Raw genomic sequence first — 27434 nt, 5'->3', positions numbered from 1 at the left:
TAGGGGTTGATGCTACTGAAACAGGATCTGGTTCTAAATGAATTTTGCAAAGGTTTTAAGACCTTTGAGTGTGTGGCTCTGTAGCTCACGTCCACTGATGCCACCACCCTAATGACAGTGTATGTGAGGTGCTTTAGGTTAAACTCTCCGACAGTGGACGTGTCTGTGGATGGATGGCAGCGCATTTTAGTCTTACAATTAAAATGAAACTGCTAATGGTGACTGTTGGCACTGACTCAGCACCGTCTCTTCTCTTACTCTTCAGGGAGAAATAGGGGAAAAGGGAGCGAAGGTAAGTCCGAGATCATCTCCTGTTTTGGCCGACTTTTAGCTCTTTGATTTCAGTCTCCCACAAGTGCATAAGTTACTTAGCAGTTGGCGTTAGTTGTTTCTCTTCCTGATCAACATCACCCGGGAATCTCCAGGGCAGCGCAGGCTTTGGCTACCAAGGAACGAAGGGAGAGCCAGGGCCCCCCGGACAACCCGGCCCCCCTGGCCCTCCAGGGCAGGCAACTGAATATGCAGTCAATAAGGACAGCTCAGTTGCCGGAATCCCCGGACCCCGAGGACCAGCTGGACCACAAGGTGCCGCGGGCCCCAAGGGGCCACCAGGAGCTGATGGAGAGCCAGTTAGTAGACTAAAGTAGAATTTTTGACATGTAAACACTAAACACAATAGATGTGCTCCTGTTTTTGACACGGTATATGGTTGTTTTAGTCATGCTGTAAAGAACCTCTTGTGCCGTTGAGAGAAGCTAAATTGTTCTTTCCAAAGTTTCAAATATTAGCATTTTAAAAGGTTAACTGTAAAGTGGAAACTTACACTTAGCAGGAAAAGTCAGTTTTATTGCAATATGCTCAAATAACAAGTGAGTCTCAGACTTGTACTTCATTCTTTATTTCAATCTCACAGGGCGACCCTGGCGAGGATGGAAAAACTGTGAGTTGTTTTTTTTCCCTTCTCAATACGCTTTAACTCTCATCAGTTGTCAAAATGTTATGTCATGAGGAGTCTTTGATACACTTCACACTTAGCTTTTCGTTGTATTTAAACCATGACGACCTCTACTGCCCTAACATTATTGTTTCCTCAACGCAGGGCCGTGATGGACCCCCAGGCTTCCCTGGAACCCCAGGTGATCCTGGAGCTAAAGGAGACAAGGTTAGAGTACAATGGAAAGTGTACAGCACAAAAATATAATTTGAGTTAAATTGATACATGTGATGTAGAAAATCTACCTTGTTTTAATTGGTCTCATGCATACAGGGAGACCGTGGAGAGGGTCAGCCTGGCTCCAGGGGACCCCCAGGACCTCCAGGACCCCCTGGACCAGGACTCAGATCTGTGAGTTAATCCTGGCCTCAGTCACATCCAGCGTAATGTTTAGGCTCAACTTATATCAGCACAGAGCAGTACAAACTGCCCTCATGAGGCATTGGTTGAATTCTACTGATTTCAGTTCATGTATTTCAGACTTTTGTGGACATGGAAGGCTCAGGGTTCCCTGATCTGGAGTCTATTCGGGTGAGAACAACTTAATTTTGAATACTTTTCTTAACTGTGTAGTAGAGGACATCATCTTTGTTGTTGTCAGAATGCAACCAGCATGTGTAAATGACAATTAAAGAAGATAAATTGTTGGTGAAAGACATTTCTGTTTGTGGATATAGTCATATGGTCTCATATGCTACTAGAAATCTTGATTCTGAAAAAAACATAAGTAACTGTATATTAGTTACACTAAATAGAATTGTTTTCTGTTATAGGGACTGCCTGGCCCACCAGGTCCCCCTGGCCCCCCTGGTTCTCCAGGTCCCTCTACAGCAGGCACAGCAACAAGTTCTGGGGCATTTGGACCACCAGGAAAGGATGGAGCAGCCGGTCAACCTGTAGGTGTTAGTTTATTTGTCTCCACTCACCAAATACGTTTTAAACCCTGTCTGAAACTGTCTGAATCATAATTAAAATCACTGTACAGTCTAACCAAATCACCAACTACCGTACACCTGAACGAAATCTTTTGGACTCTAGGGCTTGCCTGGTTTGCCGGGTACTGACGGCTCCCTAGGAGCTCCTGGTCCCAAGGGAGAAAAGGTAATGGCCTTGTGAAAATGATTGTTTCTTCTGAAAAGACTAACCCTAGAACTTTAGTCACAAAGTTTCTCAATAGCGATCATAGTGTGAACATGAGACACATCCGTTTAAAGTCAAACAGAAATTACCATTCAGTTTTGCTAAATAGTAAGTGCATTTATACTTGGTTTGGTAATAATATTGGTTCTTTTACTGTATTGGTTCATGATTGGTGCAGAACTTACATAGTCCATAATTCAATTCAACTTCAATTCCAAAAGGCCACACGTGCCAGTCAAGCAGCTGGTGACCGACATTAGCCGTTTCTTAGTTTCATCTATGGTTTAAGCAACTTCTACACCAGTCATTGCCAGAGACTGGATCCAGACCCACATGTGGGTCACCAAATACAGTTTCTTCCAAACTCTTTTGACCAAGATTATCTGCAGTGCATGTTTAAGCCACACGACGGTGCTCGATTGTATTTCAACTGACTATTGTTTCACTTCAGTTTCTGCGGTCAAGATTCTGCAGATTAGTGCCCATTAACTGTGCCTAAATGCACTTACTTTGTATTTTAAAGACTAGAAATGTGACACATATTGTTACTGGTGAGGTGGAAAACCCAGTACTTATTGTGTCTTACTCATAAAGTGATTAAAATGTGTTTTCAATAACATAAGCATAAGCGCTGACCTCACTGGACTAACTGGTGCTGTGAGTTTTAACAGCCTGGTCATTTGCTTTCACTGCCTGCTTCACCCCCCTTCTCTTTTTTCATCAACAGGGAGATTCAGGAGAGCTGGGTCTTCCAGGAGCAGTTGGACAAAAGGTACAAATTCATGACCCTAACTTTTTTTTCTCCCCAGTTCTACCTTGAAGTAGCTGACGCTCTTCAGTGAGAACTACAGCCAAATGCAAATTGCCCTCGTTCTTGTAACTGGTATTAGAGAGGAATTTTTCGGTCATATTCCTGAGAAGTTGCATAAATTGAAGTGTAAACTGGTGGTGTGCTTTGGGGATACTTCAACTGTATAATGGTGCCCACTCAACAACTAGAAGTGACATATCAACTTTCAACCAACTATTTCTAAAGCTTTTCTCATTCCTTTCATTTCTCCAGCCAAGCTCCTACTTTTCTTTTCTCACCAATCTGCTGCCTTACTCTTTATCCTCCTCCTACTTTCCTAAGCCTCCCCATCTGCAGGTAACTGGGCTCCAGCACATCAGCCATCAAGGGGGATTTGTGTCTTCTAACAATATGCAAATATTTGTCAAATAATGTCAGCTACAGACTTGATTTATATTTTAACCAGAGTGCTGGCTGTGGTTTGGTTTAACATTGGGTGACGTCTGAATTTGGTCCTAGATCAATGAGCATGGGTGTTTGGACAGTTACATGATCCTACCTACTTTTACACCACACTGCTAGCACTGATAACTAAATGGTGCATGACACAGGTTCCAGTAGTTTAGTGCAGGATGCATAACAATGAACTTAAACAACCCACACCACCTCTCCATGGTTACATGCACTTCACTGAAGGTCCAATCTTTGTGTGTACTTTTATTCAAGTTTGTCTTTATTATTTAGAACACTGACTTTACTCCTGTTATTCCATCCCACAGGGAGCTCAAGGAGACCCTGGATTACCGGGATCTGCAGGAGAGCCCGGACTGGCTGGTTTGCCTGGACCCATAGGACCAGTTGGGCAACCAGGGCCTCCTGGGCCTCCTGGACCGAGCTATCGTGTTGGATTCGTAAGTTCTCCATTGGTGTTTGTGAAGACACCTTTTGGTTAGAGCTGACAAAATCTAAGTAAAGTAAAAAGGTGATATTTATCTATACAATTTGGTAATTTTGTTGCCATTTGTAGGACGACATGGAGGGCTCTGGTGGAGGCTTCACCAATGGACTTCCTGGTGTCAGAGGACCAGAAGGAAGACAGGTTAGTTCTGCTTAATGAACAATACTTAAATACATTCACTATCTCAAATTCTTCACTTGACAAAGTTATTCAGCTATTAAAAGCAGTTCAAATAAGTTATAGTTCATATCTGTGTTGACATTATTTAAAAGTTGTTTATTAGTCCCTATATTACAAGCCAGAGTTAAGCTCTGACCCCAGATCTGATCAGCAGTGTTAAATTGATGTCAGGCCGTATTGTCACTTTGTAAAATTGGAGCTGGTCCAACAATTTTTAGTAAAAAAGGAAAATAAATGAGCTTCCAAATAACCAAGGCAAATGTGTTTACTTTCAGGGTCCTCCTGGCTTGCCTGGACTTCCTGTAAGTACCTAAGAAAGTCTCCTGTAATCTGTCGTGATCTGGTCCTCTTGCTGGCTTCTCCAACTCATATTTTCACATTTTCAATCAAATTAGGTTAAAAAATGGTCAATTTTGTGACATTAGTGGAAACACACAAACAAGCCTGAGGTACAGCTTCCTGGAACAGGCGAGTGTTTAGCCCCCGCACTCCCTCCAAATGTCTTAATGAGTTTGTTTTACATTCAGGTTTGGTTATTGGTGATAGACTTATCTTTGCTACTCTCCTGTTGCCCTTTTATGTGTGTTTCATAAACAATCAGGGTTGAGAGAAATAAGCTGCAGCTTTTTTCCAATAAAAAAAAAGGGCCAAAAGTGAAAAATAAACAAATAAAACAGATGCTTAAACAAAACAAGCAGTGGAATAACATCTAAAAGCTGTTCAGGACAGATTTATAACGATTACTGTTCAATGTATGAAAATACAGGGGGCAGAAAGACAAACTTAAAATGCAAGTTAGCGAGCACATCCAGCAGAAAAGGCAACATCATGTATCCATTTTTCAGCTCTGATTTGGTCCATGGACATGGACTACCAAAACCAACGTAATGAGCAGAAATGAGCTAAAAGCTGCATAGATCTTCTAGATCTGCAGAGATTTTCACTGGCAACAGAAGTATGAATAAACTTTGTATGTGCAGTAATGTAGTATTAACTTTATTTTTGCATGTTTGGCTGAATTTCGTTTTTCACCGTGTAACTTGTTTGTCCCTCTGCAGGGTAAACCTGGGTTCCCTGGTATAACAGGTCAGAAGGGCGTTGAAGGTCTTCCAGGAAGAGATGGGCAACCGGGGTTGGACGGCTTTCCTGGACCACAGGTAAGATAAGGACTTCCCTCTAGATCTGGCACTCCGTGTGACTGCTCACTATTTAGTCTGCTTTTTGTATTGTGTTATGTAGCAGACCTCACAATAATGTCAGAGCCTAACGAGTCATAGTTTCAGTTTTCAAGCGTTAATGTTGATGGACCATTTACTCCCATGGACACAATAGGTAATTCATAAAGTCCTTTGTATTGACTATGTCCTGGGTTAGAAAAATTATTATTCTGTTTTTTTGAGGAAAAAGAGCTGAGTACGCAGCCTGAAGTCATACAAATGTTGGCACAATGCAGTAACAGTAGGCAAAAATGCCAACCCCTCACAAACCTGTATCAACCAGTTTTGTAGAGAAAAACAGTGGCTATAATAGACTAGAGGAGATGGATGATTGAGGACACAGTAGGAAAAACAGAATCATCATCTTTTGCACGCCCTGCTGCTGTTTCCAGCAGTGAAGAGGAAGTTAAAACACCCACAATACACAATATATAAGGCCGTAACTGCTTTAAAATATATGAAATAATCATAGTGGGATCTATAACAAGTTAGAACGAATGTGGATGTCTAATCTGCAGCCAATTGATAATGGTAATATCTAATAATTCATGTGCTAAGTGTTAAGACAACTGAAGGGGGCATATTTGCCCCATTTGATCTTGAAAAAAACATTTGTTTTCAACTGAAGTACATTAATTACATTTTACATTTGAAGAAAATTATAAATTATATCAGTGTATTTCTAACAGGCTAATCATGTAATAATATAATTACAGTAGCAATGCTTTGCTTGTATCATCTTACATTTTCACTGAATATGAAGGATGTTCCTTTTGCCCTTTGTCTGATCTTCATGAAGCAGGTATTTGAACAAGGCTCTTTCCTTTGTTAAAGAATCTTTTGTCTCACTCTTTTTAATTTCACAGGGACCAAAGGGTGACAGAGGGGACAAAGGACAGACGGTGAATATCATTTTAAAGCCATAAATATTTGTATTCTCTCTATTTAATGTAAATATGAAAAACAAATGCTCTGTCATCTTAAGCATTTGGATGTATTACTAGGTAGGACAGTTAATTACCTTTTTTTCTGAGTGTGTTGTGTGTGTTGTTTTAGGGTGAACCAGGTAGAGATGGAACCGGACTCGCAGGTCCACCAGGCCCTCCTGGACCACCGGGCCAAATCATCTACCAGACATCTGGCAATGTGAGTAACAAAAGCACAAACTGGCAGACATGCAGATACAGCCGGCAACAACATCCATTTGAATGTGTCTGTTCGTGTTAACTTTACTCTCTCTGTGCCACTACAGTCTGACGGAGCCTTCGGCGGTGTCGGGCCTCAGGTCTGTATTCGTGTTTCCGCACTAATTCTGATGCCAAATATACTGACAAGAAACTGTAGCACAAATACAAGTTGGTTTATGAGATTATGTTTGATAATGTGTGTGTGATTTTACATGTATGTGGGACTGCAGACACACACACACACATACACACACACACACACACAGCGTTGCTATTCACATGAGGCTTTCTCCTCATTTTGCCATCTTTTTAAAAAATTCATGTCAGTTGCACAGATGATGCAGTTCTCTGCCATCAAACCGAGAACTACATTCATTTTACTTTACAAGGCCCTGTACATTTTTACGACACCACACATTAGGTTGATTGTCCAGTTTTAATTACAACTGTAGAGTGGGCTGTCAAGATTTTACACCACATGGTGCGAAATGTGCAATTAACTTGTTCTTTTCTGTGTTAGGCCAATTATGGAACTGCTTTGACACTTTGTAATTTTTTCCTCCAAACTTTATTAGAACATATGATTGTTGGCATCACCGTCTGGCCTCTATCAAATACAACCACAAAACAACAAAACATCGTTTTTCACTTTAATATATTATTCAAAGTACCATTCACTCACACTGAGAGAAAGCAGCGCTTACAGTATGTCATGACCTACATTTTAGAATGAGTCTGAGCAGTCGGGCCAGAATAAATTGTGTGGTATGATTGTACATTCTTGTTATTAGTAAAGTTAGTCAAAAGACTAATGTATAAAAGTATTAACGTGCAAAAATACATGATGTCATTTGGTACAGGGAGGACCTGGTTTACCTGGCCAAGCTGGATTCCCTGTAAGTCTCCCTGTGTTACATGATTTATTCACCTTGGTCTTATTATAACCATAAATGTTACATTCATAATTGAAAAGTTTGTCTCAAAGATGAGAAATGAGCATTCTGTGCGAGCCTGTTTCCTGCTGTCATACGAACCTGTTCGTAACCAATCCTCAAAACAACAATGTGTTCATCTGCCTGCTCTGTACTTTCCAACTTCCCTACTCTGTCTGGAGCCCTCAGCCTCAAGACCTTTTCTCCTACTAAAAATACTATTTCTAAAAATGGGTCACAAATGTAACATGTCATTCTTAACAAAGTGACACTATAAGTGATGGGAAACTATTTTCTGCGTGCTCATGTTGCCAGTCCACTGTAGTGTTTCACAAAACAACGTGTCTGTATGGCAGAGCAATAAACTATATCAGGATTTGGAAACACAGACAATAATTGTTAGTAGGAACGATTAATTGTTGTTTTTGTTTTCTGTTTTTTTCATTCAATTCTAATTCAATGTAAATCTATCAGTGTTTTTGTTTTGTTACTTCATAATGCTGTACTTGAGGCATACCCGCGAGTCTGAATCAGGTCTGAAAGACTGGGATGCAATTTACAGGCGAAATTATTTTTCACACTCTTGTTCTTTTTGAACTCCATTCCTTTCAAATTCCCATACAGCAGATAATTTAACAATAAAGTTTGGCATCCACAAAACTTAGTAAGCATCCAATCCTTCACTGTCCCACAGTTCTGCCGTATTGGCTCTGCATCTACTCAAAGGGGCCCCACAACATCTCATCCACTAATTTCTACACTCAATATCTAAACAGTGGTCCACTCAGCAGTTCACAAGCTGCACTGTATAGACAGAGACTAATGGAATGGCTGATCATGTAGGCTTTAATTGATCCAGGAGAACAAAGACTTTCCTGCTGCCAAATGCCTGTTACTCTGACTTCCTGTAAATCTTCTGTCTACTGTCTGTGTCCTGCAGGGTCCTGTTGGACCAAAGGGTGAGAGAGGAGACCCCGGCCCCACAGGCTACGGCGTGAAGGTAAAGTCTTGGATATTCATTTGCACAACTATTAATTAAGCCATTCATCATCATTAAGACACCGCCGTAAGAGTCTGTGTCGTCTCATTGCTGTTGTTCTGTGTTCAGGGTGAGAAAGGTGAGCCAGGCTTAGTAATCGGACCTGATGGAAGTCTTCTGTCTCTGGAAGGGCTAACAGGTCTGAAGGTGAGTCTCGCTCTCTGTGTCACACAACAAAGCAAACACGCATATATATAAATACAGTTGGACATTTTCCAAAAAAATAAAAAAAGACTGAAGGTCCCCCTTGCACAGCACTGCTTCTTGTCCTGGGTGCCAGTAAACTAAAAAGTCTATATTCCAGTGCACACCAGTACACTGATAGACACTGTTTAACTAACAAATCTGTACAATTGTACATTTGTTGTTGAGACTAATCTGCCTCCTTTACCATGTCTGTAGGGAGACAGAGGACCTTCTGGGCCTGTTGGACCCCCTGTAAGTGTCTCAGATATCTACACTGATGTACTAAAACAAACTTAAAGTAAACAACAATATTTTTTCCCCTTCCTTCAGCTCACATTGTATTTTATTTCATGGTTTATTATTGTAGGGTCAGTACGGGCCTCCTGGATTAAAGGGTGAAATTGGAATGCCTGGAAGACCTGTAAGTCCTTGGTGTCTTATGTTGGTATACTTTCATAAACACGTAACACTATTTCATGTTCATGCTAAGTAGCACAGATTCATTTTGCTGATGTAATGTGTGTTGATGTTGTTAAATCTTTATCTCATTGTTTGTGTTTTTCCACATGCAGGAAAATAATCACTGACTTTCTCCCCCCAGGGTCGCCCTGGAGTGAATGGATACAAGGGTGAGAGAGGAGAGCCAGGAGTTGGTTCTGGCTATGGCTACCCTGTAAGTGTCAATATTCACAATATATTAGACAGGCTGATTTGACAGTGGTAGACATCATCTTCAGATATCATATTTGCTGGGAGAATGCCCCCAACATCAGAAACATCCCAATGAATCAGTGCCTGTCATCAACGCCATCATCAATGCTGGCAATCATTGTGTTACAGCAGTACCAGCTGACTAAGTGATTGTTAGTATATCATTAATCTCACCACCATCTAATGGGAATCATTCTATATCGACACACCGCACAGTAAGTAACAGTGAAATACTTTGTTTTCATCAGGGAGTCCCAGGACCACCAGGCCCACCAGGACCACCTGGACCACCCGGGCCGGCCTTAGATCGCTTCAGTGTGAGTACACAAACCTCGTACTTTGAGCTAAATTTTGGATGTGTATATCTACCAGTTAGTCAGTAGATAAGAACACAAAGTTCATGTCTCTGGTGGCTGCGAGCTAAACCAGTCATTATCTGGTGCTTTTGTTCTCTTGTTTCAACCTTGGTAGCTGATGAAACTTCTACATTTAGCATATCCCTTGTAGGTAATTGCTTCATTGAGCATTTTTTCCCTTTCTGTTTATAGCGCTATGATGAAACTTCAAGGAATTACCCAGGTATGACTTCCAACACACACCAATTTGTTTTGGTTTTGGCACTATAGAGTAATATAGAGAGGGGTCAAAATGGAGATGTTAAGTAAAGGTACCAGTCAAGGAAGAGAGATTTAGAAAGGGTTCAGAGTGTCTGCAGAGATAAACAGTTCTATCTTCATTTCAGTTTGATCCAGCTGCCTCAGCCTGAAGAGGATATACACTCCATTGTCAAGAGATTAAGCTGTCAAGTCCTACTAGATTTGAAGAATGAATTGATAAAACATAGAAGACATCACTACCAATGACAGGGTGCCAACAGTTTTGCAGTGCCAATGTCAGATACACCTATGTTATACTGTGTCTGACTTAAAATATTAATATTTTGCTGTAGCAACTAAAGGGGAGAAAGGAGAGCGTGGTGATAGAGGACTTCCAGGAATTCCAGGTAAATCCTAATTTGCATGACATATACATGCTTTACAATTATTGCATACATATCCACTGCACCTCAGGGCTGTTTTGAAGTGAATTATTTGGACATAATCACTAAAGCACCTTTGTTTTTCTCCAGGAACAGCCTCCAATTTTGATATTTATGCATTCAAGGTAAACTAGCTTATCACTATACCACAAGTTGGTTTCATTGGTATGAATGTAGTGTAAAAGGAAAAATCTTCATAATGTTGAACTCTTTCCAACAGAATGAACTGAAGGGAGAGCATGGAGACCCAGGGGTGAAGGGAGAAAAGGGAGAGCCTGGTGGTGGATATTATGACCCACGTTTCGGAGGAGCACAGGGCCAACCAGGAGCTCCTGGCAAACCAGGCCTACCGGTAAGATGAGAGTTAAATGTTTTTATGTGTAAATTTACAGACATTAACAGCACAGGTCTTATTTTGTCAGGTTTCTGGTTGTTCTTGTACAGTAATAATTGCATGTTAGATATTTAAAAATGTGATGCTTCAGTAATTTACATTTTTCTCTCATGCTAGGGTCCAAAGGGAGATTCCATAGTGGGCCCTTCTGGACCCCAGGGACCACCAGGTCCACCTGGAGTTGGTTATGATGGCCGACCAGGTCCTCCAGGACCACCTGGACCTCCAGGATCTCCATCACTTCCTGGAGCATATAGACCCAATCACCGTAAGTGACCTTTTCTATGTTAAAATATTCTGTATATTTCTAAACTATAACCTGAAGACATTCTGGAGCCTTTGTAGAATAAATACAGGCTGTAATCTTCGTAAGTGAAGATTACTGTTCCTCCTACAACTGGTGTGGAGGGTAACAAGCTACTGTCTGTACTTTATCTGTCAGTTACTGGAGACAAACTCCACTGGAGCTGTAAATAAGCCAAATCATTAACAAGCCTTTGTTTTAATTTGAAGCCGTCAGTGTCCCTGGACCTCCTGGTCCTGCTGGTCCACCTGGAAGACCCGGTGTCTCCTCTGGGGTGAGTGTCATCATTGCACTTTAATAGCTGACACTGTTTATGTTATGCTCACCAGTTGCGCCTGTGCACTTGAACATTTGTTGAGAAATGATCATGTTATGTCTAAAACACATTTTCCTGATAAAATCTTATGGGCTGATCAGAACTTTTTAACTTCATCAAATATTTCATTCATGTTCAGCAAAAGCTAAACACCATTTGTATTTGTTTTCCACAGGTTACAGTTTTGAGATCATATGATACAATGATTGCTACTGCCAGGCGCCAGCCAGAGGGCAGCCTCATCTACGTCATAGACAAAGCAGACCTCTATTTGAGAGTACGCGATGGAGTACGGCAAGTCATGGTACAGTACTCTACTTTTTACCCATGAAAATGAACTGCTTGAATTTTTATCAGAGGCAATTAAACTTTAGATCATACCACAGAGCTTTTATACAAATTGGGCTTTCAAGCTGCTACTGTCATCGATTTTCGGCAACAAGAGGGCAAAAAACATCAAAAGACATTTGCACAGCTACTGCCACATGCCTGGTTCATAAAATTAGTAGCTATCAAACAATACATCAAGAGGCAAACAATGGATTTTCACAGAAATACTATAAAAAGACAAAGCAGTAAACTGCAGCAATAAATGTTATGCAATTATCTGAAATAACTTATTATGGTAACTGCTTTAAATTTAGTTATTACAATTCATTGTTCAACTGAAAAATACTTTTACAGATATCAAAAGGTTTGTAAAAGCTCTAAATCTCATACAGGTAGGTAGATACAGTGTAGTAATGGCCACCTGAGCAGAGAATGAAGTCATGCTCACCGCGTGAGTTAAAATCGTTTTCGATAAGGAATCGTTCAGTGAGCGAACCCGTAGCACAATGACACCAAGCCAAAAAAAACAGTCAGAGCCTGTCCATGAGAGGCTGTCAGTCAGCTGTTGTGTCCAAAGCGAACAGGGACAAGTGAGAGACCTGGCTGGGGAGCCGCAGCAGTGGCAGCATGGGGAGGGGGTAGGGGAGTTGCACATTTGTTTTGGTCTGTGTTGCTGAGATATAGAGAACCTTTTAACATAGGCTATATGCACTACTTATTATGAAATGTTAGCAGTCACTAAACAGCTTTTTTTCCCTCTCAGCTTGGAGAGTACAATCCCTTCTTCAGAGATCTGGTAAGTTACGGAAAATAGTTAAAAAAAAACAGAAAATAGACTGAACACATTCTGCCTTTTGACACTGGCTGACTATTTTATAATTTTTCAACCTCTTTCATTTTCATTAAAAAGGAGAACGAGGTAGCAGAGGTCCAGCCTCCACCAGTGATCCTGTACCCCCAGTCCCAGGACCAGTCCCACAACAATGGAGCTGGCCATTACTCCCAGAGTGGCTCTGCCATACGACCCATTGAGCCTCCACCACACCCACCTGTAGACCCCAGATACCCCCCACAATATGATCCCAGATTCCCAGACCCGAGACACACAGGTCAGACAGACGGACGGTTAGCCACCCATCATACTGAGATCAGATACCCCGTCACTCCACAGCGACGACCCAGCGAACCTGTACCACAGCCTGCAGGCCGCAGCGACACATCAGCATCAGGAGTGAGTAGAGCAGAACCAGGAGAGCTCATGTACTATGTTATATTAATGCAGGTTAATGTGGTTTAAACACTGACCCTAAAAACTTATCATTCGGTGAGTGAGTGATGTTCGTGAGATAATGCACCTATCTGTTCCCCCTTGTGTTGTCATTGTTGTGTAAGAAGCACCTGCTTTGTTTTCCACTTCTGTTACATCCAGTTAGTGCTTCTTTTGTTCTTTCAGATTAATTTCTTTTAGCAAAAACAGACAAATGTGTTGACTGGTTCTGGGAATAACATGGGAAGAATGGATAAAAGACTGTAGAAACAGATGAAGAGATGGTTGGAAGGGCAGCTTTGTTTAGACTATTCAATTGTGTCTCATGTTAATTATTCATGTTTTGTCCCAACTGAATATTTAAATATTAAAAATAAATGAATAATAAAATAATTTACCCTATACCGATGTGCAACAAGAGCAAGCAAAGGCAGCAGCACTAACACGATCCTGTATCTTCCTCATCAGCTGCACCTGATCGCCTTGAACACCCCTCAGACTGGTAACATGCGCGGAATTCGTGGGGCAGACTTCCTGTGCTTCCAGCAGGCCCGAGCTATAGGCCTCAAGGGGACTTTCAGAGCCTTCCTGTCCTCCAAGCTTCAAGACCTCTACACCATCGTCCGCAGGTCGGACAGGGACAGCCTCCCCATCCTGAACCTCAAGGTGAGATTGCAAACAGGGACGTGGCGATATTGCTAAAGAGCCGGATCGCCTCCAAAACATACAGCGGACGCGGCTCTGTTTACAATACACTGGGTGCATTATAAACATGCTTCACAGGCATGGACAGACTGCAAATTTGACATCATGCAGACCCTATGGCTGTATGGATGTGCTATGTGCAATTCTCACTCAAGTTCAACTGTCGCTCTGAATGCTTTTAAAGGTTTCTTGGAACAGTTTGCATCAATGTCATTCATTTGAGTTCTGCCTTAATGGTTGTGCTTTACTACAGTGTTTTCTGTATCACGCTGCTTTATGAAGAACACATTATGCAAGAGAAGTTAAATTTAAGGCATCATATTCTCTTCCTTGTAGGACCAAGTGTTGTTCAGCAGTTGGGAGTCTATCTTCAGTGACAATGTGAGCAGAATGAGAGAGAATGTACCAATCTACTCGTTCGATGGTAGAGACATCCTCAGGGACAGTGCATGGTGAGTCTTCATTGACTGTAAATAATCTCGCATAATATACAGCATCCTGTGCACACATGTAGCTGTTCGGTTATTAATAGCCTTTGTTCCCTTTGATAACTTCCAGTTACATTTTGTATATTTGTTGTGGGCACATGCTCCATACAGCATCATTTCTTACATTTGTGGTCGTCTTTGTTTTCCTCCAGGCCAGAGAAAATGGTCTGGCATGGATCAAGCAACAAAGGCCACCGGCAAACAGATCACTACTGCGAAACATGGCGGGCGGGCGACCGCGCTGTGTCTGGTCTGGCATCATCGCTACAGAGCGGCCACCTCCTGCAGCAAACCTCCAGTGGCTGCTCCGGTTCCTACATCGTCCTCTGCATTGAGAACGCCTTCACATCACACTCCAAAAAATAAATCCCGTCCATCCTCCTTTTTTTTTTTTTTTTTTTTTGTTCTGGGCCTAGTTAAACACAGTTTTGATTCCCCAATGACACGCCTTGTGAACATGTGGCGTCCAATGAACTGGCCCTGTGGCTGTTTCCTGGCAGAGACGCTTTGCCTCGTCGGCTCCTCCCCTCCATAAACGCCAAAGAGATGGGTCGAACAGAGGGGGTGTTGGTCCTTTTTCTCGGGGGCATTGGCACATATTTTCTCCAAGGGGTGGAAGGAGAGTGGGGAAGCTAAATGCGTTCTCAAATTGTATCCTTTTTTTTTTTTAAATTCTGTATATTACATGTCTGTTGTTTGTGATTTTTTGGCGTTATCAATGTTTTACCTTTTGAACTGTTTATAAAAATGCTATATCCATCCTGTTATTTTTTTTTTTTTTTTGTATTTTAGGTATTGATCATTTCCACATTTTTTCCAGTTTCATTTTAGAGTTGTGGGTTATGACTGGGTACGGCAAACTTTCAAAGACTATTTTAAATTTAAAGAAGATAATAGATATTTATTTTTAAATGAAGTTATGTAAGGACAAAAAAAAAAAAAATGATTTGGAAAAATAAAAAAATGCTTAATACCCTCATTTATGTTCTACACAGCACAGAACGTTTCTTTTCAAAAGAAGTTCTGATGAGTAACTGTGCCTTATCACACCACCAGGACTGCTTTATAAAATAAGCTCATATAGTGAACCACATCTTTTGTATGCGTTATTCTATAAATATGTAAATGTTACGGTGGTTTTTGCTCAAGTGCATTCAGATGCTTTTACTTCACACTAAATTTAAATGACCTTGTTGGACTCACACACTACTGTAATGAATAATCCCACATCCAAAGGGCATGATTCCTTCCAGTTGAAATTGAGCCTTTTGAATCTCGAATGATTATTTTCCCACTTTATAAAAACCTATCAGTGAGTAAGCTGGAAATGATTAGTTTGCTGCTAATCTGCGTTGGAGTGATTGCTGTCACGGATGTTAGGGACAGGAAAGCCAGTATGTCAAGGAGATGGATTTTGCAGTAGCCACGCATTGAATTTCAGAAACTAACCTGGCCGTAATGTCTTGACTGAACCTGTGGATATCCATTCATTTTTATAATAAATTGTGCTGTACTGTTTCTCCCTGGCACTGAATAAAAGTCTTTTTCAACTACAACAATAATGTGACGTGCTGTGCGCTGAATTCCTTTCTTTGCTGAACCAAATGGAAGACTCTTGTCAACATCTCTGATGGCTCCCTGACCTTGACATGTTTCACTCAGCAGCCCTGACCAGCAGTTTTATGTCCTAACACGATGAGATGTCGCTGGTGCGCTGACTCCACCACAAATCAGTGTCTCCCGTGGCAATGAGAGGCTCAACACATGTTGGTCATACATCATCTATTTACCTCACACTTAATCTGCACCTTTAAGTTAATTCAGCTCAATGTCACCATGAAATGACAACAGAATTGAGTATTTGTTATAAATATCGAACTGTTCATCGAGTTGATTGGGTGACCTTATGCAATAGTACCACCATAATAGTGGTAATGGCTAAGTGTATGAGTATGTTTAAAAAAAAAAGCATAACTATCAATGTCTCTTGTTTAGGAGTTATGTAAAATCATTGTAGGCAGATGGGCTGCATTGTTAACTAATTAGCACGCAAATACAACAGTCCTAAGTTGTCTGAACATGTCAAGATTGACATTTTTTCATAAACGAAATTACCAGGCAATCATGAATACATTTGCTGTAGGTCTACAAGTAAAGTGGATTTTAAAAGAGAGCTGAATTAGGTCACCAGTCATTGGCGGTGGCTTATGAAATCCCCTTAAATCTCTTCTTTAAAGTTAGGAGGCGTTTCAAGAAGATATTTGATTAAGAAGATTAATTTGAATTATACAGAGTTGGCCTAATTTGCTAGTTACTTTAAAATCATTTCCCACCATAAGAGAGTTTCTCACATGCAGGTGGTTATAGTGGACAGTATCTCATTGAGCCCTCAATATGCAGCCCAAAACATTCATGTACCTGCAGATACAGTAATGGTGTCAATATGCCACAGCTAGTTAAGTAACACATGTGGGAAATGGACTGCACTTATATAGCGCTTTTTAACCCTCAAGGACAAAGTGCTTTACAATTGATGGCAATGGAGATTGCCATGCAAGGCTCTGATCTGTCTGAGTAGAGGTCTGAAATTGCTGTAATGTAAAGTAATGGTCCACTTACAGGGCATTTCCTGGCTCAGAAACTGAGGCACTGAGGCAGGACTGGCACCTCACTGACCTGCCGAGCCACCTTTTCTTGATAGGCCGAGGCTCAGTCCTGGCCCCTCGGCCCAGGTATTTAAAGCTTTTTCATGTTTTGTGCATCTTTAAGGGAACCGTTTGACATTTTGGTTCAGTTCAGGAGCAACAAAATCTACCTACCAGCACCTCTGTAGCTCACTACGTAACATGTTGTATCTCATTTGTTTAAGTCACACAAAAAAACTGACGTCTTGTAGTTTACAATGCCTCCTGGAGTCTTTTCACAGTGAGGTTTCCAGACGACCGGCTGGCAAACAAACGAGCTATACTGTGTCAATTAGTGAGCTCCAGAGGGCTCCACCTCCATGTTACTCTGTGAGACTGCCGGTGTGGTAACTGCTGGCCACGTGGAGATCACAGCTATCAGAAAGTAGTGGATCTTCTAGGTTTGGAGTGGCTCAAGCTGAAAGTGAAATCTCTCCATCCTACATGTGTCTGAGAGATTTTATATGGACGTGTGTTGTTGATATAAAATATAATCTTTGGCTATTTAGTTACTGGCTTGTTTTATAAGTTATACTTTTGCACAAAGTTGTATCAGCAGTAAAAAGCTGCGTTCGTTTTATGATGAATGTATGCTTTAAAGCTAATATTGTATTTTCTGTAGAAGATATGAAAGCAGTTGGCAAGAAAAGCAAACCTCTATATTAATTAAGTCTTTTGCCTGATAGCACATTCACCATGGGACTGTTCATATGTCAAATATGCATTTTGACATGAATGAATTATAGCAACTGCACTGCATGGTTTTCCTGTTCTATTATTTTAACACAGCCAAAGGACAAAAATAGAGTAAGGTAAACACTGAATATGAAATCCAAAAAAAACCCAAAACAGGTACAGGTAAGTTTGGGGTTGCAAACTCAAAAAAAAAAAGTTGTTCTGAAGACAGAAGGAAATACAGAGAGCAGCAGTGCGAATTATGAAGTTTTAGCGAGTCTATCTGTAACGGGATACACACATAAAAATAAACACAAAATAAAATTTGCTCTGCACAGACTCCAGAACGTACTGCTATACAAGTGGTTTCATTTTCACCGAAAATCCTAAAACAATTAAACACACATATCACATGTAAAGTAGTTTGAAAAATTAATCAGACCGCCGAGTTTCATCAAACACAACAATAATAACATGCAGACGTTTAGCACATTTTTGCATGTTGGCCTGCATGGTGAACACAGAACCACACATAAATTGACTACAATCCATCTAATGGTTGTGAGACATTTCAGTACCAGTAGGGGAAAAGTCAGGAGATCAAGGTCAGTCTCTAACAAGAGAAGTGAAAATTTTGACGTGCTAATTGGATGAAAAGTCAGTGTATCCTGTCCTGAATATATATATATATATATATATATATATAGAATATATAATTAGAGTGTGATACTCACCACCTATTTAGTGAAAACAGTAGATGCACATTTCTTTACCCTGCTAGAGCGTGAGCAGGCATGCCTATACATGTTTAACCACGGTTTTAACGTGCTTCGCTTAGTCTGTTATTATCATTCACTATTTATCAGATCATTATGTGCTGCACCCAGCACGAACATAGAGCGCATTATTCAGTCCGACAATGTGCTTACAGCCTCTAAATGTGTCAGTAATTCTGCAGTAGCTCGCTTTTGAAACAGTTCAATTTGTTGTGCTCTATAATTTCCTGGTTCTGTTTACTATTTAAGTCTGTACTTCAAAGTAGAGGACAGCGATCGTTGTAAAAACTTTTGCTGGGTATCCCTTCAACTTTCACATTTCAATAAACTCATGCCGAAGTTGGTATTAAGTATTGGGAGCCTGAAGGCATCATCTTGAGCGGCATATCATTTGAGAGTGAAGCGGAGCTGACACAACAGAGGCCGGAATTTATCCATGCGCCCCCCCCCCACACACTGAAAAAAGTGAGCATTCCCTAAAAATAATCAGCAAATACAGTCATTTCCCACTCGATTTAATCAAATCTGCCTCTTAAGCATCTCAACCCTCTGAGCAGCCTGACGAAAGCTATGGCTTATATTAATGGACTGGGGGGGCTCAATGTCCCTGGTTGAAAGGAAAATAAACTAGCATCATAACCCCCAGTCCAATTCCTCAATGTCCACGGTTAAGTAAATCTTCAGGAGAGAACACAACTTACTGAGTGGCGTGTTATCCATTTAATTCTCCTTGACTGAGTGAGGTTAGAGTGGGTGGGGGGAGGTTGGTATGTATTAACCCACAGCTGGCTCTGCTTGTGCTATCACACTGGCTGCCTGAGGAAAGCTATATTTAGTGGGTGCTAAGTAATAACTAAGTACAGTGAAGTGATCCAGCTACGGTAATGATACAACAAGGTGACAACCAGATATTGGGCGACTTAATTACATTCGGGGCGGAGGCGAAAAGCCACAGTTGTCAGAGCTCTGGTCTGTGTTTATTCAACGCTGGTGACTCGCTGTCACATTAACCCAAACCTAACAATATCTTAACAACCGCGCTTCAAGGCATAGTTACAGACCCAAGAGAAGAGCAACCTTATTTCAGTTTAAATCAAACCTCTGCATATAAACAGGAAAGAACGTGTGTGCCAAAAGACTGCTTGCCGTAAATCATTGGTAAATGTCTTCACGTTCCACCATTTTAATACATTCTGCCTCTAACTAGACCAACATGTTTCCCCATCAACTTAAAGGGTAATAAGGAGGCCTAAAGCAACATTTGTGTAGTGTCGGAAGTACTTAAGGCCTACTGCAAGGTATTCACATTTCACTGACATTTAGATGGATAATGAGTAACAATCTCCCAGTCTTTAAATCCCCTTGTGATACTTCTGGCATTTAAGTCTATTTTTTTTCCTCCCGTCTTTAAATATTTGATGAGGAGGATGTTATCTAGAGTGGATATTCCTGGCATTGTAAAGATAGGCTTTGACCACTTCTTCATACCTGCTCTCTCCTTTGCACAGAGAGTCGCTGCAACGCCTTTTACTACCTCTGCATGTGAGAGGTATATCGGAGGTATACTCTAAAGTCAAAGGAAAGCCAATTCCTGTCGATCAGTTTTCAGTGACATGATATTTATCACACCGGCCAAAAGGCAACTATTACTATTACATTTAGTACTGTGATTGCCTTTCCCATAATTGATGCAATTTATTTAATGTGCCTGTAGATTTGGTTTGATGCATATTTTATGCATTTTTCTGGATTAAAATGTCAGTGAGGAAAAATTTAGTCAACTCTCTCAGACAAAAAAGTATCAGGTCCTTGGATATTGCTAGTGTCTATTGTTTAATCAATGAATAAAGCCAGTATTTATCAGACTTTTTTTAATGATAAGCTGCCACAATAACCACTCCAAACAAATATCAAGAAGGAGGTGCAAAAACAGAAGCTTGATAGATATCAACAGATAAGACCTCAGTGATGGTTTAAAATCCCCCAGGTCGGGTCTGCAGTGGCAGTTCACAGCTGCCTCACCAACCTCACACAGCTCACTACCCATGGTCATCACTGCAGCTGGCTACATATTCAATGTGACATCTCTTTCCATCTTCTAATGAATTTTTTATGTCCCTTCCTCTCCCACTCACACGCGAACAGGGCTCGTACCAGCCCTGTTCTGTAAATCTATGCCACTGTAAATGACAACGTTGCCTGTGCAGACTGTGACCCCTCTGTCCTGTTATGGCTATAGATTGCTCTAACGTAGGTTCCATACTGATTGGATTTGTCCAGAGATGTAGTAATGCGCGGTGTCGGCGCATTCACGTGATCGCGCACAATGACCGTGTGGTCGGGATACACTCGTGCGTGCAAGGAAGGGGGAAAATAATAATGTCAAACGTTAGAAATGTCTGTGAAATTATTTTGCTGATTAGGAATCATACCCATCTTAGATGCCATTATACCAGCAGAGCACCATTATGGCCCATTGTCAAAACTGACAACAGATTTCTGTCTGGCAATGTTGATTTCAGACAAAAGATAAACTTCTGGATTTTTACTCTCGACTAAACTGACAGTTTGATGCCAGACCCGTGCTGTGCATCTCCGACCATGTTGCGTTGTGCACTCGGGTATTGACAGCCTCATTGATTTTCAGGGGCCCTTGCAAAGGAACATTCAAAAGGGAGTAATGCGATAATCTGTACACTCTACACATGAACTCTTTTACCGTGATGGAGAAATGACACATTTTATCTGATCACCTTTCAAGCCCAAGCTGTGGGAACAAACTATTGCATGCAAGGAATGCCTCAAAAATAGGTGCCTCAGTCACTGTGATGTAAGATAAACTGTATTAAATGGCATCAGATTTATTTCTTAAAAGGCTGCAGCAGCACAAAGTTGAATATGTACAGATAAAATGCACTACTCTGCTTTAGGAGTACTGTGATAAATGTGTCATTTGATTAGAACTGAAACAATTTGTGGATTGATTGGTTAGTTGGGAGACAAACAAATAATTGGAAGCTATTTTGATTATTAATGCTAATATTTTGAACAAAAGACCCTGGTACCAGCATCTCACTTGAGAGTATTTGTTTAGGGAAATTGAGCCAAATCAAGCTGTTGTTTGATTTAACCTTGGTTTAGGAAATCATGAAGAATATTTTTCCACATTTTTTATCCAATACGTAATAGTCCAAACAATCTATCAAGAAAATAACTGGCATATAAATAAAAGACGAAGGTCATTAGTAGCTGTAGCTGTTCATTTCTTATAAAGGAAAAAAATAAACATCAACAAATCAAACATTTATGTAATAGAGACCTGCGTTTGACAGACATATGAATGTTAAGTCACATATGTTCACGTCTTCAAGGTCAGATTTCGCTGGCACTCAGACCAATTCAGATTAAACCTTGTGAAGTGATCTTTCCCACTCTACCACTAACTACTGGTGATCCCTGGAGACCCACTGGCTTACTGTCGCCATTAGTCTGTTTGTGTGCAGGTTGGATGAAACACTCAAGTGCCCAGCTAGGCGCGAATGCGAGTGTCCTTTTATTTGTCCAAGTGTCTTAGCCCTGTGACAGAAAGCCAGGGTGTACTCCTGCCTCTTGTCCAATGCATGCTGGGAAAAGCTCCCCCCCCCCAAACCACCATGAACAGCAGTTTAGAAATGGTTGGATACTTTTCCTTGGAGACCCTTGAAACCAAGTTATTGTTAAAGCGTGTGAACATCATGCAGAAAAGCCAGAGTTTCACAGCAATATATAAAAAAACGCTGCATCCCCCCACAGCTGGCTGCCCCTGAGAATTCCCTCCATCCCTCAGAAAATCTACCTTTCAGCAAGTCGCCGAGCTGTGCTTGCTGACAAAAGGAACAACGGAAAAGTACCGTTTCTTTGCTCTGTTTTTGATGTAACATTATACACGGTGTTTCCTTCACTTCCCCGTGCAGAATGAGCAGTGGAATGGTGATGTGCCTTTCATTTCGTAAGCTGACAGTTCACCATTGATCATTTATCAAGCTGGGCACTTGCCAGAGCCATCGATTGAGCGCAGGGAAATTAAAATAAGACTTGTGAAAGTGAAGTGCGCTCCTCGGTGAACATACAAGCAACAACGCCTGCTGAAAATTTCCCACTTTGCTCTTAGTCTCTGCTCTGTGTTGTTGATGAGCGCTGTGGGAGAATGCTGCACGGTGCGTGGCAGAAGGGAATTGATCATGTGGGGGTGTGTGTGTGTGTGTGTGTGTGTGTGTGTGAGAGCCTGTGAATGTGAACACATGCCTGCGTGTGTCATTATGTGTGCCTGCCTTTGTGCATGTGTCACTTGTTTGACTGTACATGAGTAATTCCCAAACTCCAGCTGACCAAAGCCTCTTTCTGTCTGGCAGGAGGATTTTTTTTTTTTGTTGCCAGGTCTGCAGAGGAGTAAGCAGTGATATTGTGCTGGGTTAACTGGCCCAGAATCTAATCACACTAATGTCTGTGGCAGCCCTAAATCACACACGCTGGCTGGAGCGCAGCGCTTGGTCTGTCCTTCAAAAGGGAAGCTTTTCATGACTCCTTCCATATTGTAATTATTTCAACTGGATATGAGCTATTGCACTTATTGGCTAGGGCAAGGCACCGGCTGCTCCCACTCTCATTGGCTGCCTGGACACCTCTGTGCAGCCTCCCATTGGCTGCCTTCAGGAGAGAGGGAGGAGAGCTCACCCCACCCTCCCCCTGTGGCAGAGCGTGTAAATGTAAAGACTCTTTCTCTGCCTATTATCTGAGTGACTCGGGGTTTTGGTGTCTACCTCCGAGCGTGAGTGTGTGTGTGTGTGTGTGTATGTTGGAGGGAGAAAAGAGATAAAGAGAGAGAGAGTAAGGGAGGGACAGGCAAGCAGCGTTTCTTCTCCCCCCTTTAGCCTCCCCGTCTCCCTGCTCCCTGTCACTCCATCCTTCCTCCCCTCTCCTGGACCACCCTCCAGCCCTGCTTCGAGCCAGACCGAGACCCCCCCACCACCCAGACCACCCCGGGACCCTTTGACTCTCCTCACTTCTCCATCCCACCAACCATAACCTCTGAGCAGGTAAGACTCTGCTTATTTCAGCCAGCACTGAGGCTTTGAAAAGTACTCCCCTCTCCTCTCCTCTCCTCTCCTCTCCTCTCCCTCTTCCTCTTCTTGTTTTCTTTACACTCACTTGTCTCTGCTCTCTCTGGCCTCTCTGGCTTTCCTGCATGGATGTTTCAAGTTTTCCCTGCAGCGCTTCTGTCCCTCTCAGAAAAGTGACACAGTTGCAGGAGATGATATCAGTGAGGTCACTGTATTTTTTCTTCTTCCTCTGATAGTCTGCCCTGATATCAACTTCCCCCCCCCTCCCTCTCTTCCCCACAATCTCTTCATCTTCTCTCCTCATGTCTTTTGCAATCTCACACCCGCCGGCTCTCAGCGTGTGCAAATTCAGTGGGAAAGTGAGTCAAGTCTTTTATTTTTAAGTCTGCCCGGAGCACAAGTTGACGAAGATAGCGTGCTGTATTTTGGTTATGGAAAATGCATCTCTAATTGATTTTTGAAAGGTGTTTGTGTTAGTTGGTGATGGCTATTTATAGGCGGTGACGTGCCAGGCACACGTGCTTCTGCTAGGCCACTTCCCTAATGCCGGGACAGAACACAGGACTGTCCACTGGCTCCAGAACGCATGACATTGCACAAAGTGTAATGACTTTACAAGGCAGTGACTTGCTTGATTGAATCAAGCAATCTATCCAGCAGGAGAACTCCAATATTAACATGGCCCATAAAGCATTCCTGGCAACAGCAGAGGAGGGAAAAAAAAAACTGCTTAGTTCTCCATCCGCACATCCTGTACTTTACCAGGAAGGGGAAGTGGAGAGAGTGTGTGTGTGCATGTGTGTGTTTGTGAGGGAGACAGAGATACTGCTAAAGTGGTTTAGACATCAATACCTGCAGCCCGGAGATTTTAAAGCCACTCTATCATATCTGAAAATTGGACTTTACAACAATGTCAACAGCTGAGGAAATGCTTCTCCTGATGTGGCGTTTTGTTTCTTTGGAGAGTTTTTGTGAGGAGGTGGGTGTTTAAACATGACCGAGGAGCAAATGTGGACGGAAATCTGGTTTTTAATCGCACATTATTTTATCTGATTATTTACATTTGTAAATAGCACATGAATTCCAAAAATGATCAGCAAAGCTGCGAGTGTTCATTTTATTCTGTCAAAGTCCTCAAATGATCCAATTTAAAAACAAACACGTCATAATGTTTATACTACATGTTTATACTATTTTCATTATGCAATCACAGTAAGCCTGCCTGTGACTGAAAAAAGAAAAACTGGATTTCTCTATTAGTCAGTTTGACCTTTCTTTCTGAAATGATCATTTTCTCATTTAGACCAAAAAGAGCATCTGTGGCAAAGCCTCTGGGGAATGAGGGTTTTCCCATCAGGGCTGCCTCAAGGGAGAGCAGCTTTCACTGGAAGGCTTTTATTGTGATAGTTTGTGTGGAGCAACTGAGTGAAACAAAAAAAAACAAAAAAACTGAAATCCTTGACACTTAAAATTTTATTCCGAACGGATTTTGCATATTTATGATGTTTCTGACCATAAATATGTCAGTGAAGAGTATATTTACGATGTTGTTGGCAGCATTCACACGTTCATTCACTCAGGTGTTGGATTGTTACTTTATTAGGACATGCAAATGGGCTGTCTTCACTTCATGAAGAGTGTTTGGTGTTTTTCTGCACTGCCCCTCAGTTGTTCAGCTGGCTCCAGGCCAGTTGGTAAAGCAAAGTCACAACTGCTCATCCCTCCTATTTTAACCCTCTCTGATTTTCACGTGTCATAATAAAAAGCATGTTGATAGGAGGCCTTTAAACCTCAATGTAATCCAGGCTGGATGCAACATTATAAGGTATATTGAACAAAACTACAAATGGGAGTGGAAGAAAAAAAAACAATGATAGCTAACTTGGCAGATTGAGTTCTGTCTCTTTTTTTCTACGTTGCACTCAGCTGTATAGATGTCACATAACCTCAAAGGAAAAATAGAGATTTTGAGGGGGGTTCCTTCAAACTAATGCTTAATCAGTTATTCATTTCCGTTTGTAACACATTTTCTAAACCATCATAAGTAACCATAGTCCAGTTTAGTCAAGAATTAACAACTTAGATATAACAGTGTGTGAGCTAAAGAACGATGAGAGAAAATAAATTGGCCCTGCTTTCCAAACCTACTAGTCATTTCCTCACCACATCAGCCCAGCAGCTCTTATGCAGCCATGTTTAATGCACTTACCGCACATCAACTCTTTCTGTGTAAGCTCTCATAAGAATGCCTATGTAAAATCCCTTGTAGAATGAGATATTTATGAGCCCCGGTGATGTGTTTGCTCACTCCTCATGCTTGTGCACTTGCATGCCTTCATAAGCCACCGCTTTAAGCTTAAAATCGAGCTGCATGCAGTTAATGCAGACAATGAGTGTAGCTCGCCATGTCAGAGCAGTTTTACACTTTCACGTCACACAATGCCACAGATGTCAGTTTAGGGCACTAGGTGTTGTGAAGGTTTGGGAATTGATTTGAGCAAAACACACAAATCAAGTGTTGAAGTGGCAGCGTATGAAATGTGGGAAGACAAGCTTTTGTTTTCCAAATAATTGTTTTGAGGAAAGATGGCACACGACTCACTGGTTGATCACGGGCTACTTGTGCATAATTAATCCTGAGTAATTATATATTAATACATATATTCTCAATGAACTTCTTCCTCCAAATTCATTTTCAGTGTGTTCCTGTTTCCACCACTAATTTGGAACAACCACACTAGGAAAAGATGGATCACATGTATGCAGTATATTCACTGAGCCCTGCTTTCCTCTATGTAAAGCCAATGCTCTGCAAGCAGCTGCCCCTTTGTGCCTTGGCCCTTTCGAGCCTTTCCGGATGTCCCGCTGGCCTGGCTCGGGGCACAGAATGTGCCGGGAGTTGCCGGGGTAGGGACTGGCTCAGTGTGAAAAAGGCCACTGACACTGACTGGCTGCCGTCTTGGTAGCTGTCACAGAATGACAGAGGGCAAAGGGATGCAGGCATAAAGGCTGTACAGGAATCACTGCTTTGGTCGGTTGTGTGCCGACTTTAGAGGCAATATAACAGAAAATTAGCTGAACACTGATATCTACTTTCTTCTCCAATAACAATTACATGGACAGCATCTAAATGGGCTAAATTAAAGCTTCATGCTGTCTATGAATTCAAATTTGTAATATTATTAGTGTACACCTATTAGTGTCACATTTGTTTACCTATCCAAAGACTATGATGCTGCAAAGTGAGAATAAAAGAAATATTACGAGCACGCTGTGAACAGAAGTGATATTAAATAACCTGTAGCATACAATGTCTTTTAGAATATAAGCACTTTGGAGAACAACTGTATGAATAACACTATTTGTGCACCAATAGGTTCGATTATTTTTATATAAAATATTTACAGCAATCTGAGAATTGATCAAGTGGGGGGTGAGAGTGAGAGTGTGTGAATGTGAACACAAGCCTGCGTGTGTCATTATGTGTGCCTGCCTTTGTGCATGTGTGCCTTGTTTGACTGGAAAGGAGTCATTCTAAGCCTCTTTTTCTGCAGAGCATGCAGTATTGTGCTGGGTCAAGTGTAAATTTGGTGAACAATTACATACAACAAAATGTACTTATATTTTTCTAAGCTTTTGAATTGTTTTAAAGATAATTTCTTTGTTCAGTTTGCCTTTCCAGGGTGTGATCCACCATCCAATTCTGCATTTTATAAGATCTTTCTTGATTATCAGTCTCTATCAGAGGCTGGACTTTTTTGGCTAACATTTATAATACTTCTTTAATACATTTCATATCAATCATATTTTGTGCATTTTCATAGTCGTGTTTTTCTGTATGTAATTGGTCATGTACCCCCTAATAACTGAAAACACTGGTCTGGTTTGAGCTACTGTCTGTCTCTACATTTAGTTTTATCCCCCCTCAGTTCTTTTAGTATGAACACGAATAATAAGTTATAAGTACATCAACTCACATTGTTTAACACACCATGTACTTAAAGCCAGAATCTGAAGAATCTA

General features: G+C 41.4%; 1 protein-coding gene across 1 annotated transcript in view; it reads left to right on the top strand.

Moving 5' to 3' along the window:
- Positions 1-15727, top strand: part of col18a1a (collagen type XVIII alpha 1 chain a) — a 37050-nt gene extending 21323 nt beyond the window's left edge. Inside the window, exons 7-41 of the mRNA XM_070838242.1 lie at positions 266-292; positions 426-629; positions 914-940; positions 1100-1162; positions 1268-1345; positions 1475-1525; positions 1768-1890; positions 2033-2095; positions 2862-2906; positions 3704-3835; positions 3952-4023; positions 4338-4364; positions 5121-5219; positions 6146-6181; positions 6336-6425; positions 6532-6564; positions 7327-7362; positions 8339-8398; positions 8507-8584; positions 8840-8875; positions 8991-9044; positions 9225-9296; positions 9583-9651; positions 9883-9913; positions 10284-10337; positions 10464-10498; positions 10594-10725; positions 10885-11035; positions 11281-11345; positions 11563-11691; positions 12481-12513; positions 12628-12948; positions 13453-13650; positions 14026-14141; positions 14330-15727. Of these exons, the coding sequence (XP_070694343.1) occupies positions 266-292; positions 426-629; positions 914-940; positions 1100-1162; positions 1268-1345; positions 1475-1525; positions 1768-1890; positions 2033-2095; positions 2862-2906; positions 3704-3835; positions 3952-4023; positions 4338-4364; positions 5121-5219; positions 6146-6181; positions 6336-6425; positions 6532-6564; positions 7327-7362; positions 8339-8398; positions 8507-8584; positions 8840-8875; positions 8991-9044; positions 9225-9296; positions 9583-9651; positions 9883-9913; positions 10284-10337; positions 10464-10498; positions 10594-10725; positions 10885-11035; positions 11281-11345; positions 11563-11691; positions 12481-12513; positions 12628-12948; positions 13453-13650; positions 14026-14141; positions 14330-14543 (3054 nt within the window). The 3' untranslated portion in view covers positions 14544-15727. The remainder of the gene's footprint in view (positions 1-265; positions 293-425; positions 630-913; positions 941-1099; positions 1163-1267; positions 1346-1474; positions 1526-1767; positions 1891-2032; positions 2096-2861; positions 2907-3703; positions 3836-3951; positions 4024-4337; positions 4365-5120; positions 5220-6145; positions 6182-6335; positions 6426-6531; positions 6565-7326; positions 7363-8338; positions 8399-8506; positions 8585-8839; positions 8876-8990; positions 9045-9224; positions 9297-9582; positions 9652-9882; positions 9914-10283; positions 10338-10463; positions 10499-10593; positions 10726-10884; positions 11036-11280; positions 11346-11562; positions 11692-12480; positions 12514-12627; positions 12949-13452; positions 13651-14025; positions 14142-14329) is intronic.
- Positions 15728-27434: the final 11707 nt, after the last annotated feature.

Source organism: Pempheris klunzingeri, chromosome 10 (assembly GCF_042242105.1).
Source record: "Pempheris klunzingeri isolate RE-2024b chromosome 10, fPemKlu1.hap1, whole genome shotgun sequence".
Classification (NCBI taxonomy): domain Eukaryota; kingdom Metazoa; phylum Chordata; class Actinopteri; order Acropomatiformes; family Pempheridae; genus Pempheris; species Pempheris klunzingeri.
Note: the sequence above shows the minus strand (reverse complement) of the source record. Positions and strands in the feature narration are given on the sequence as shown.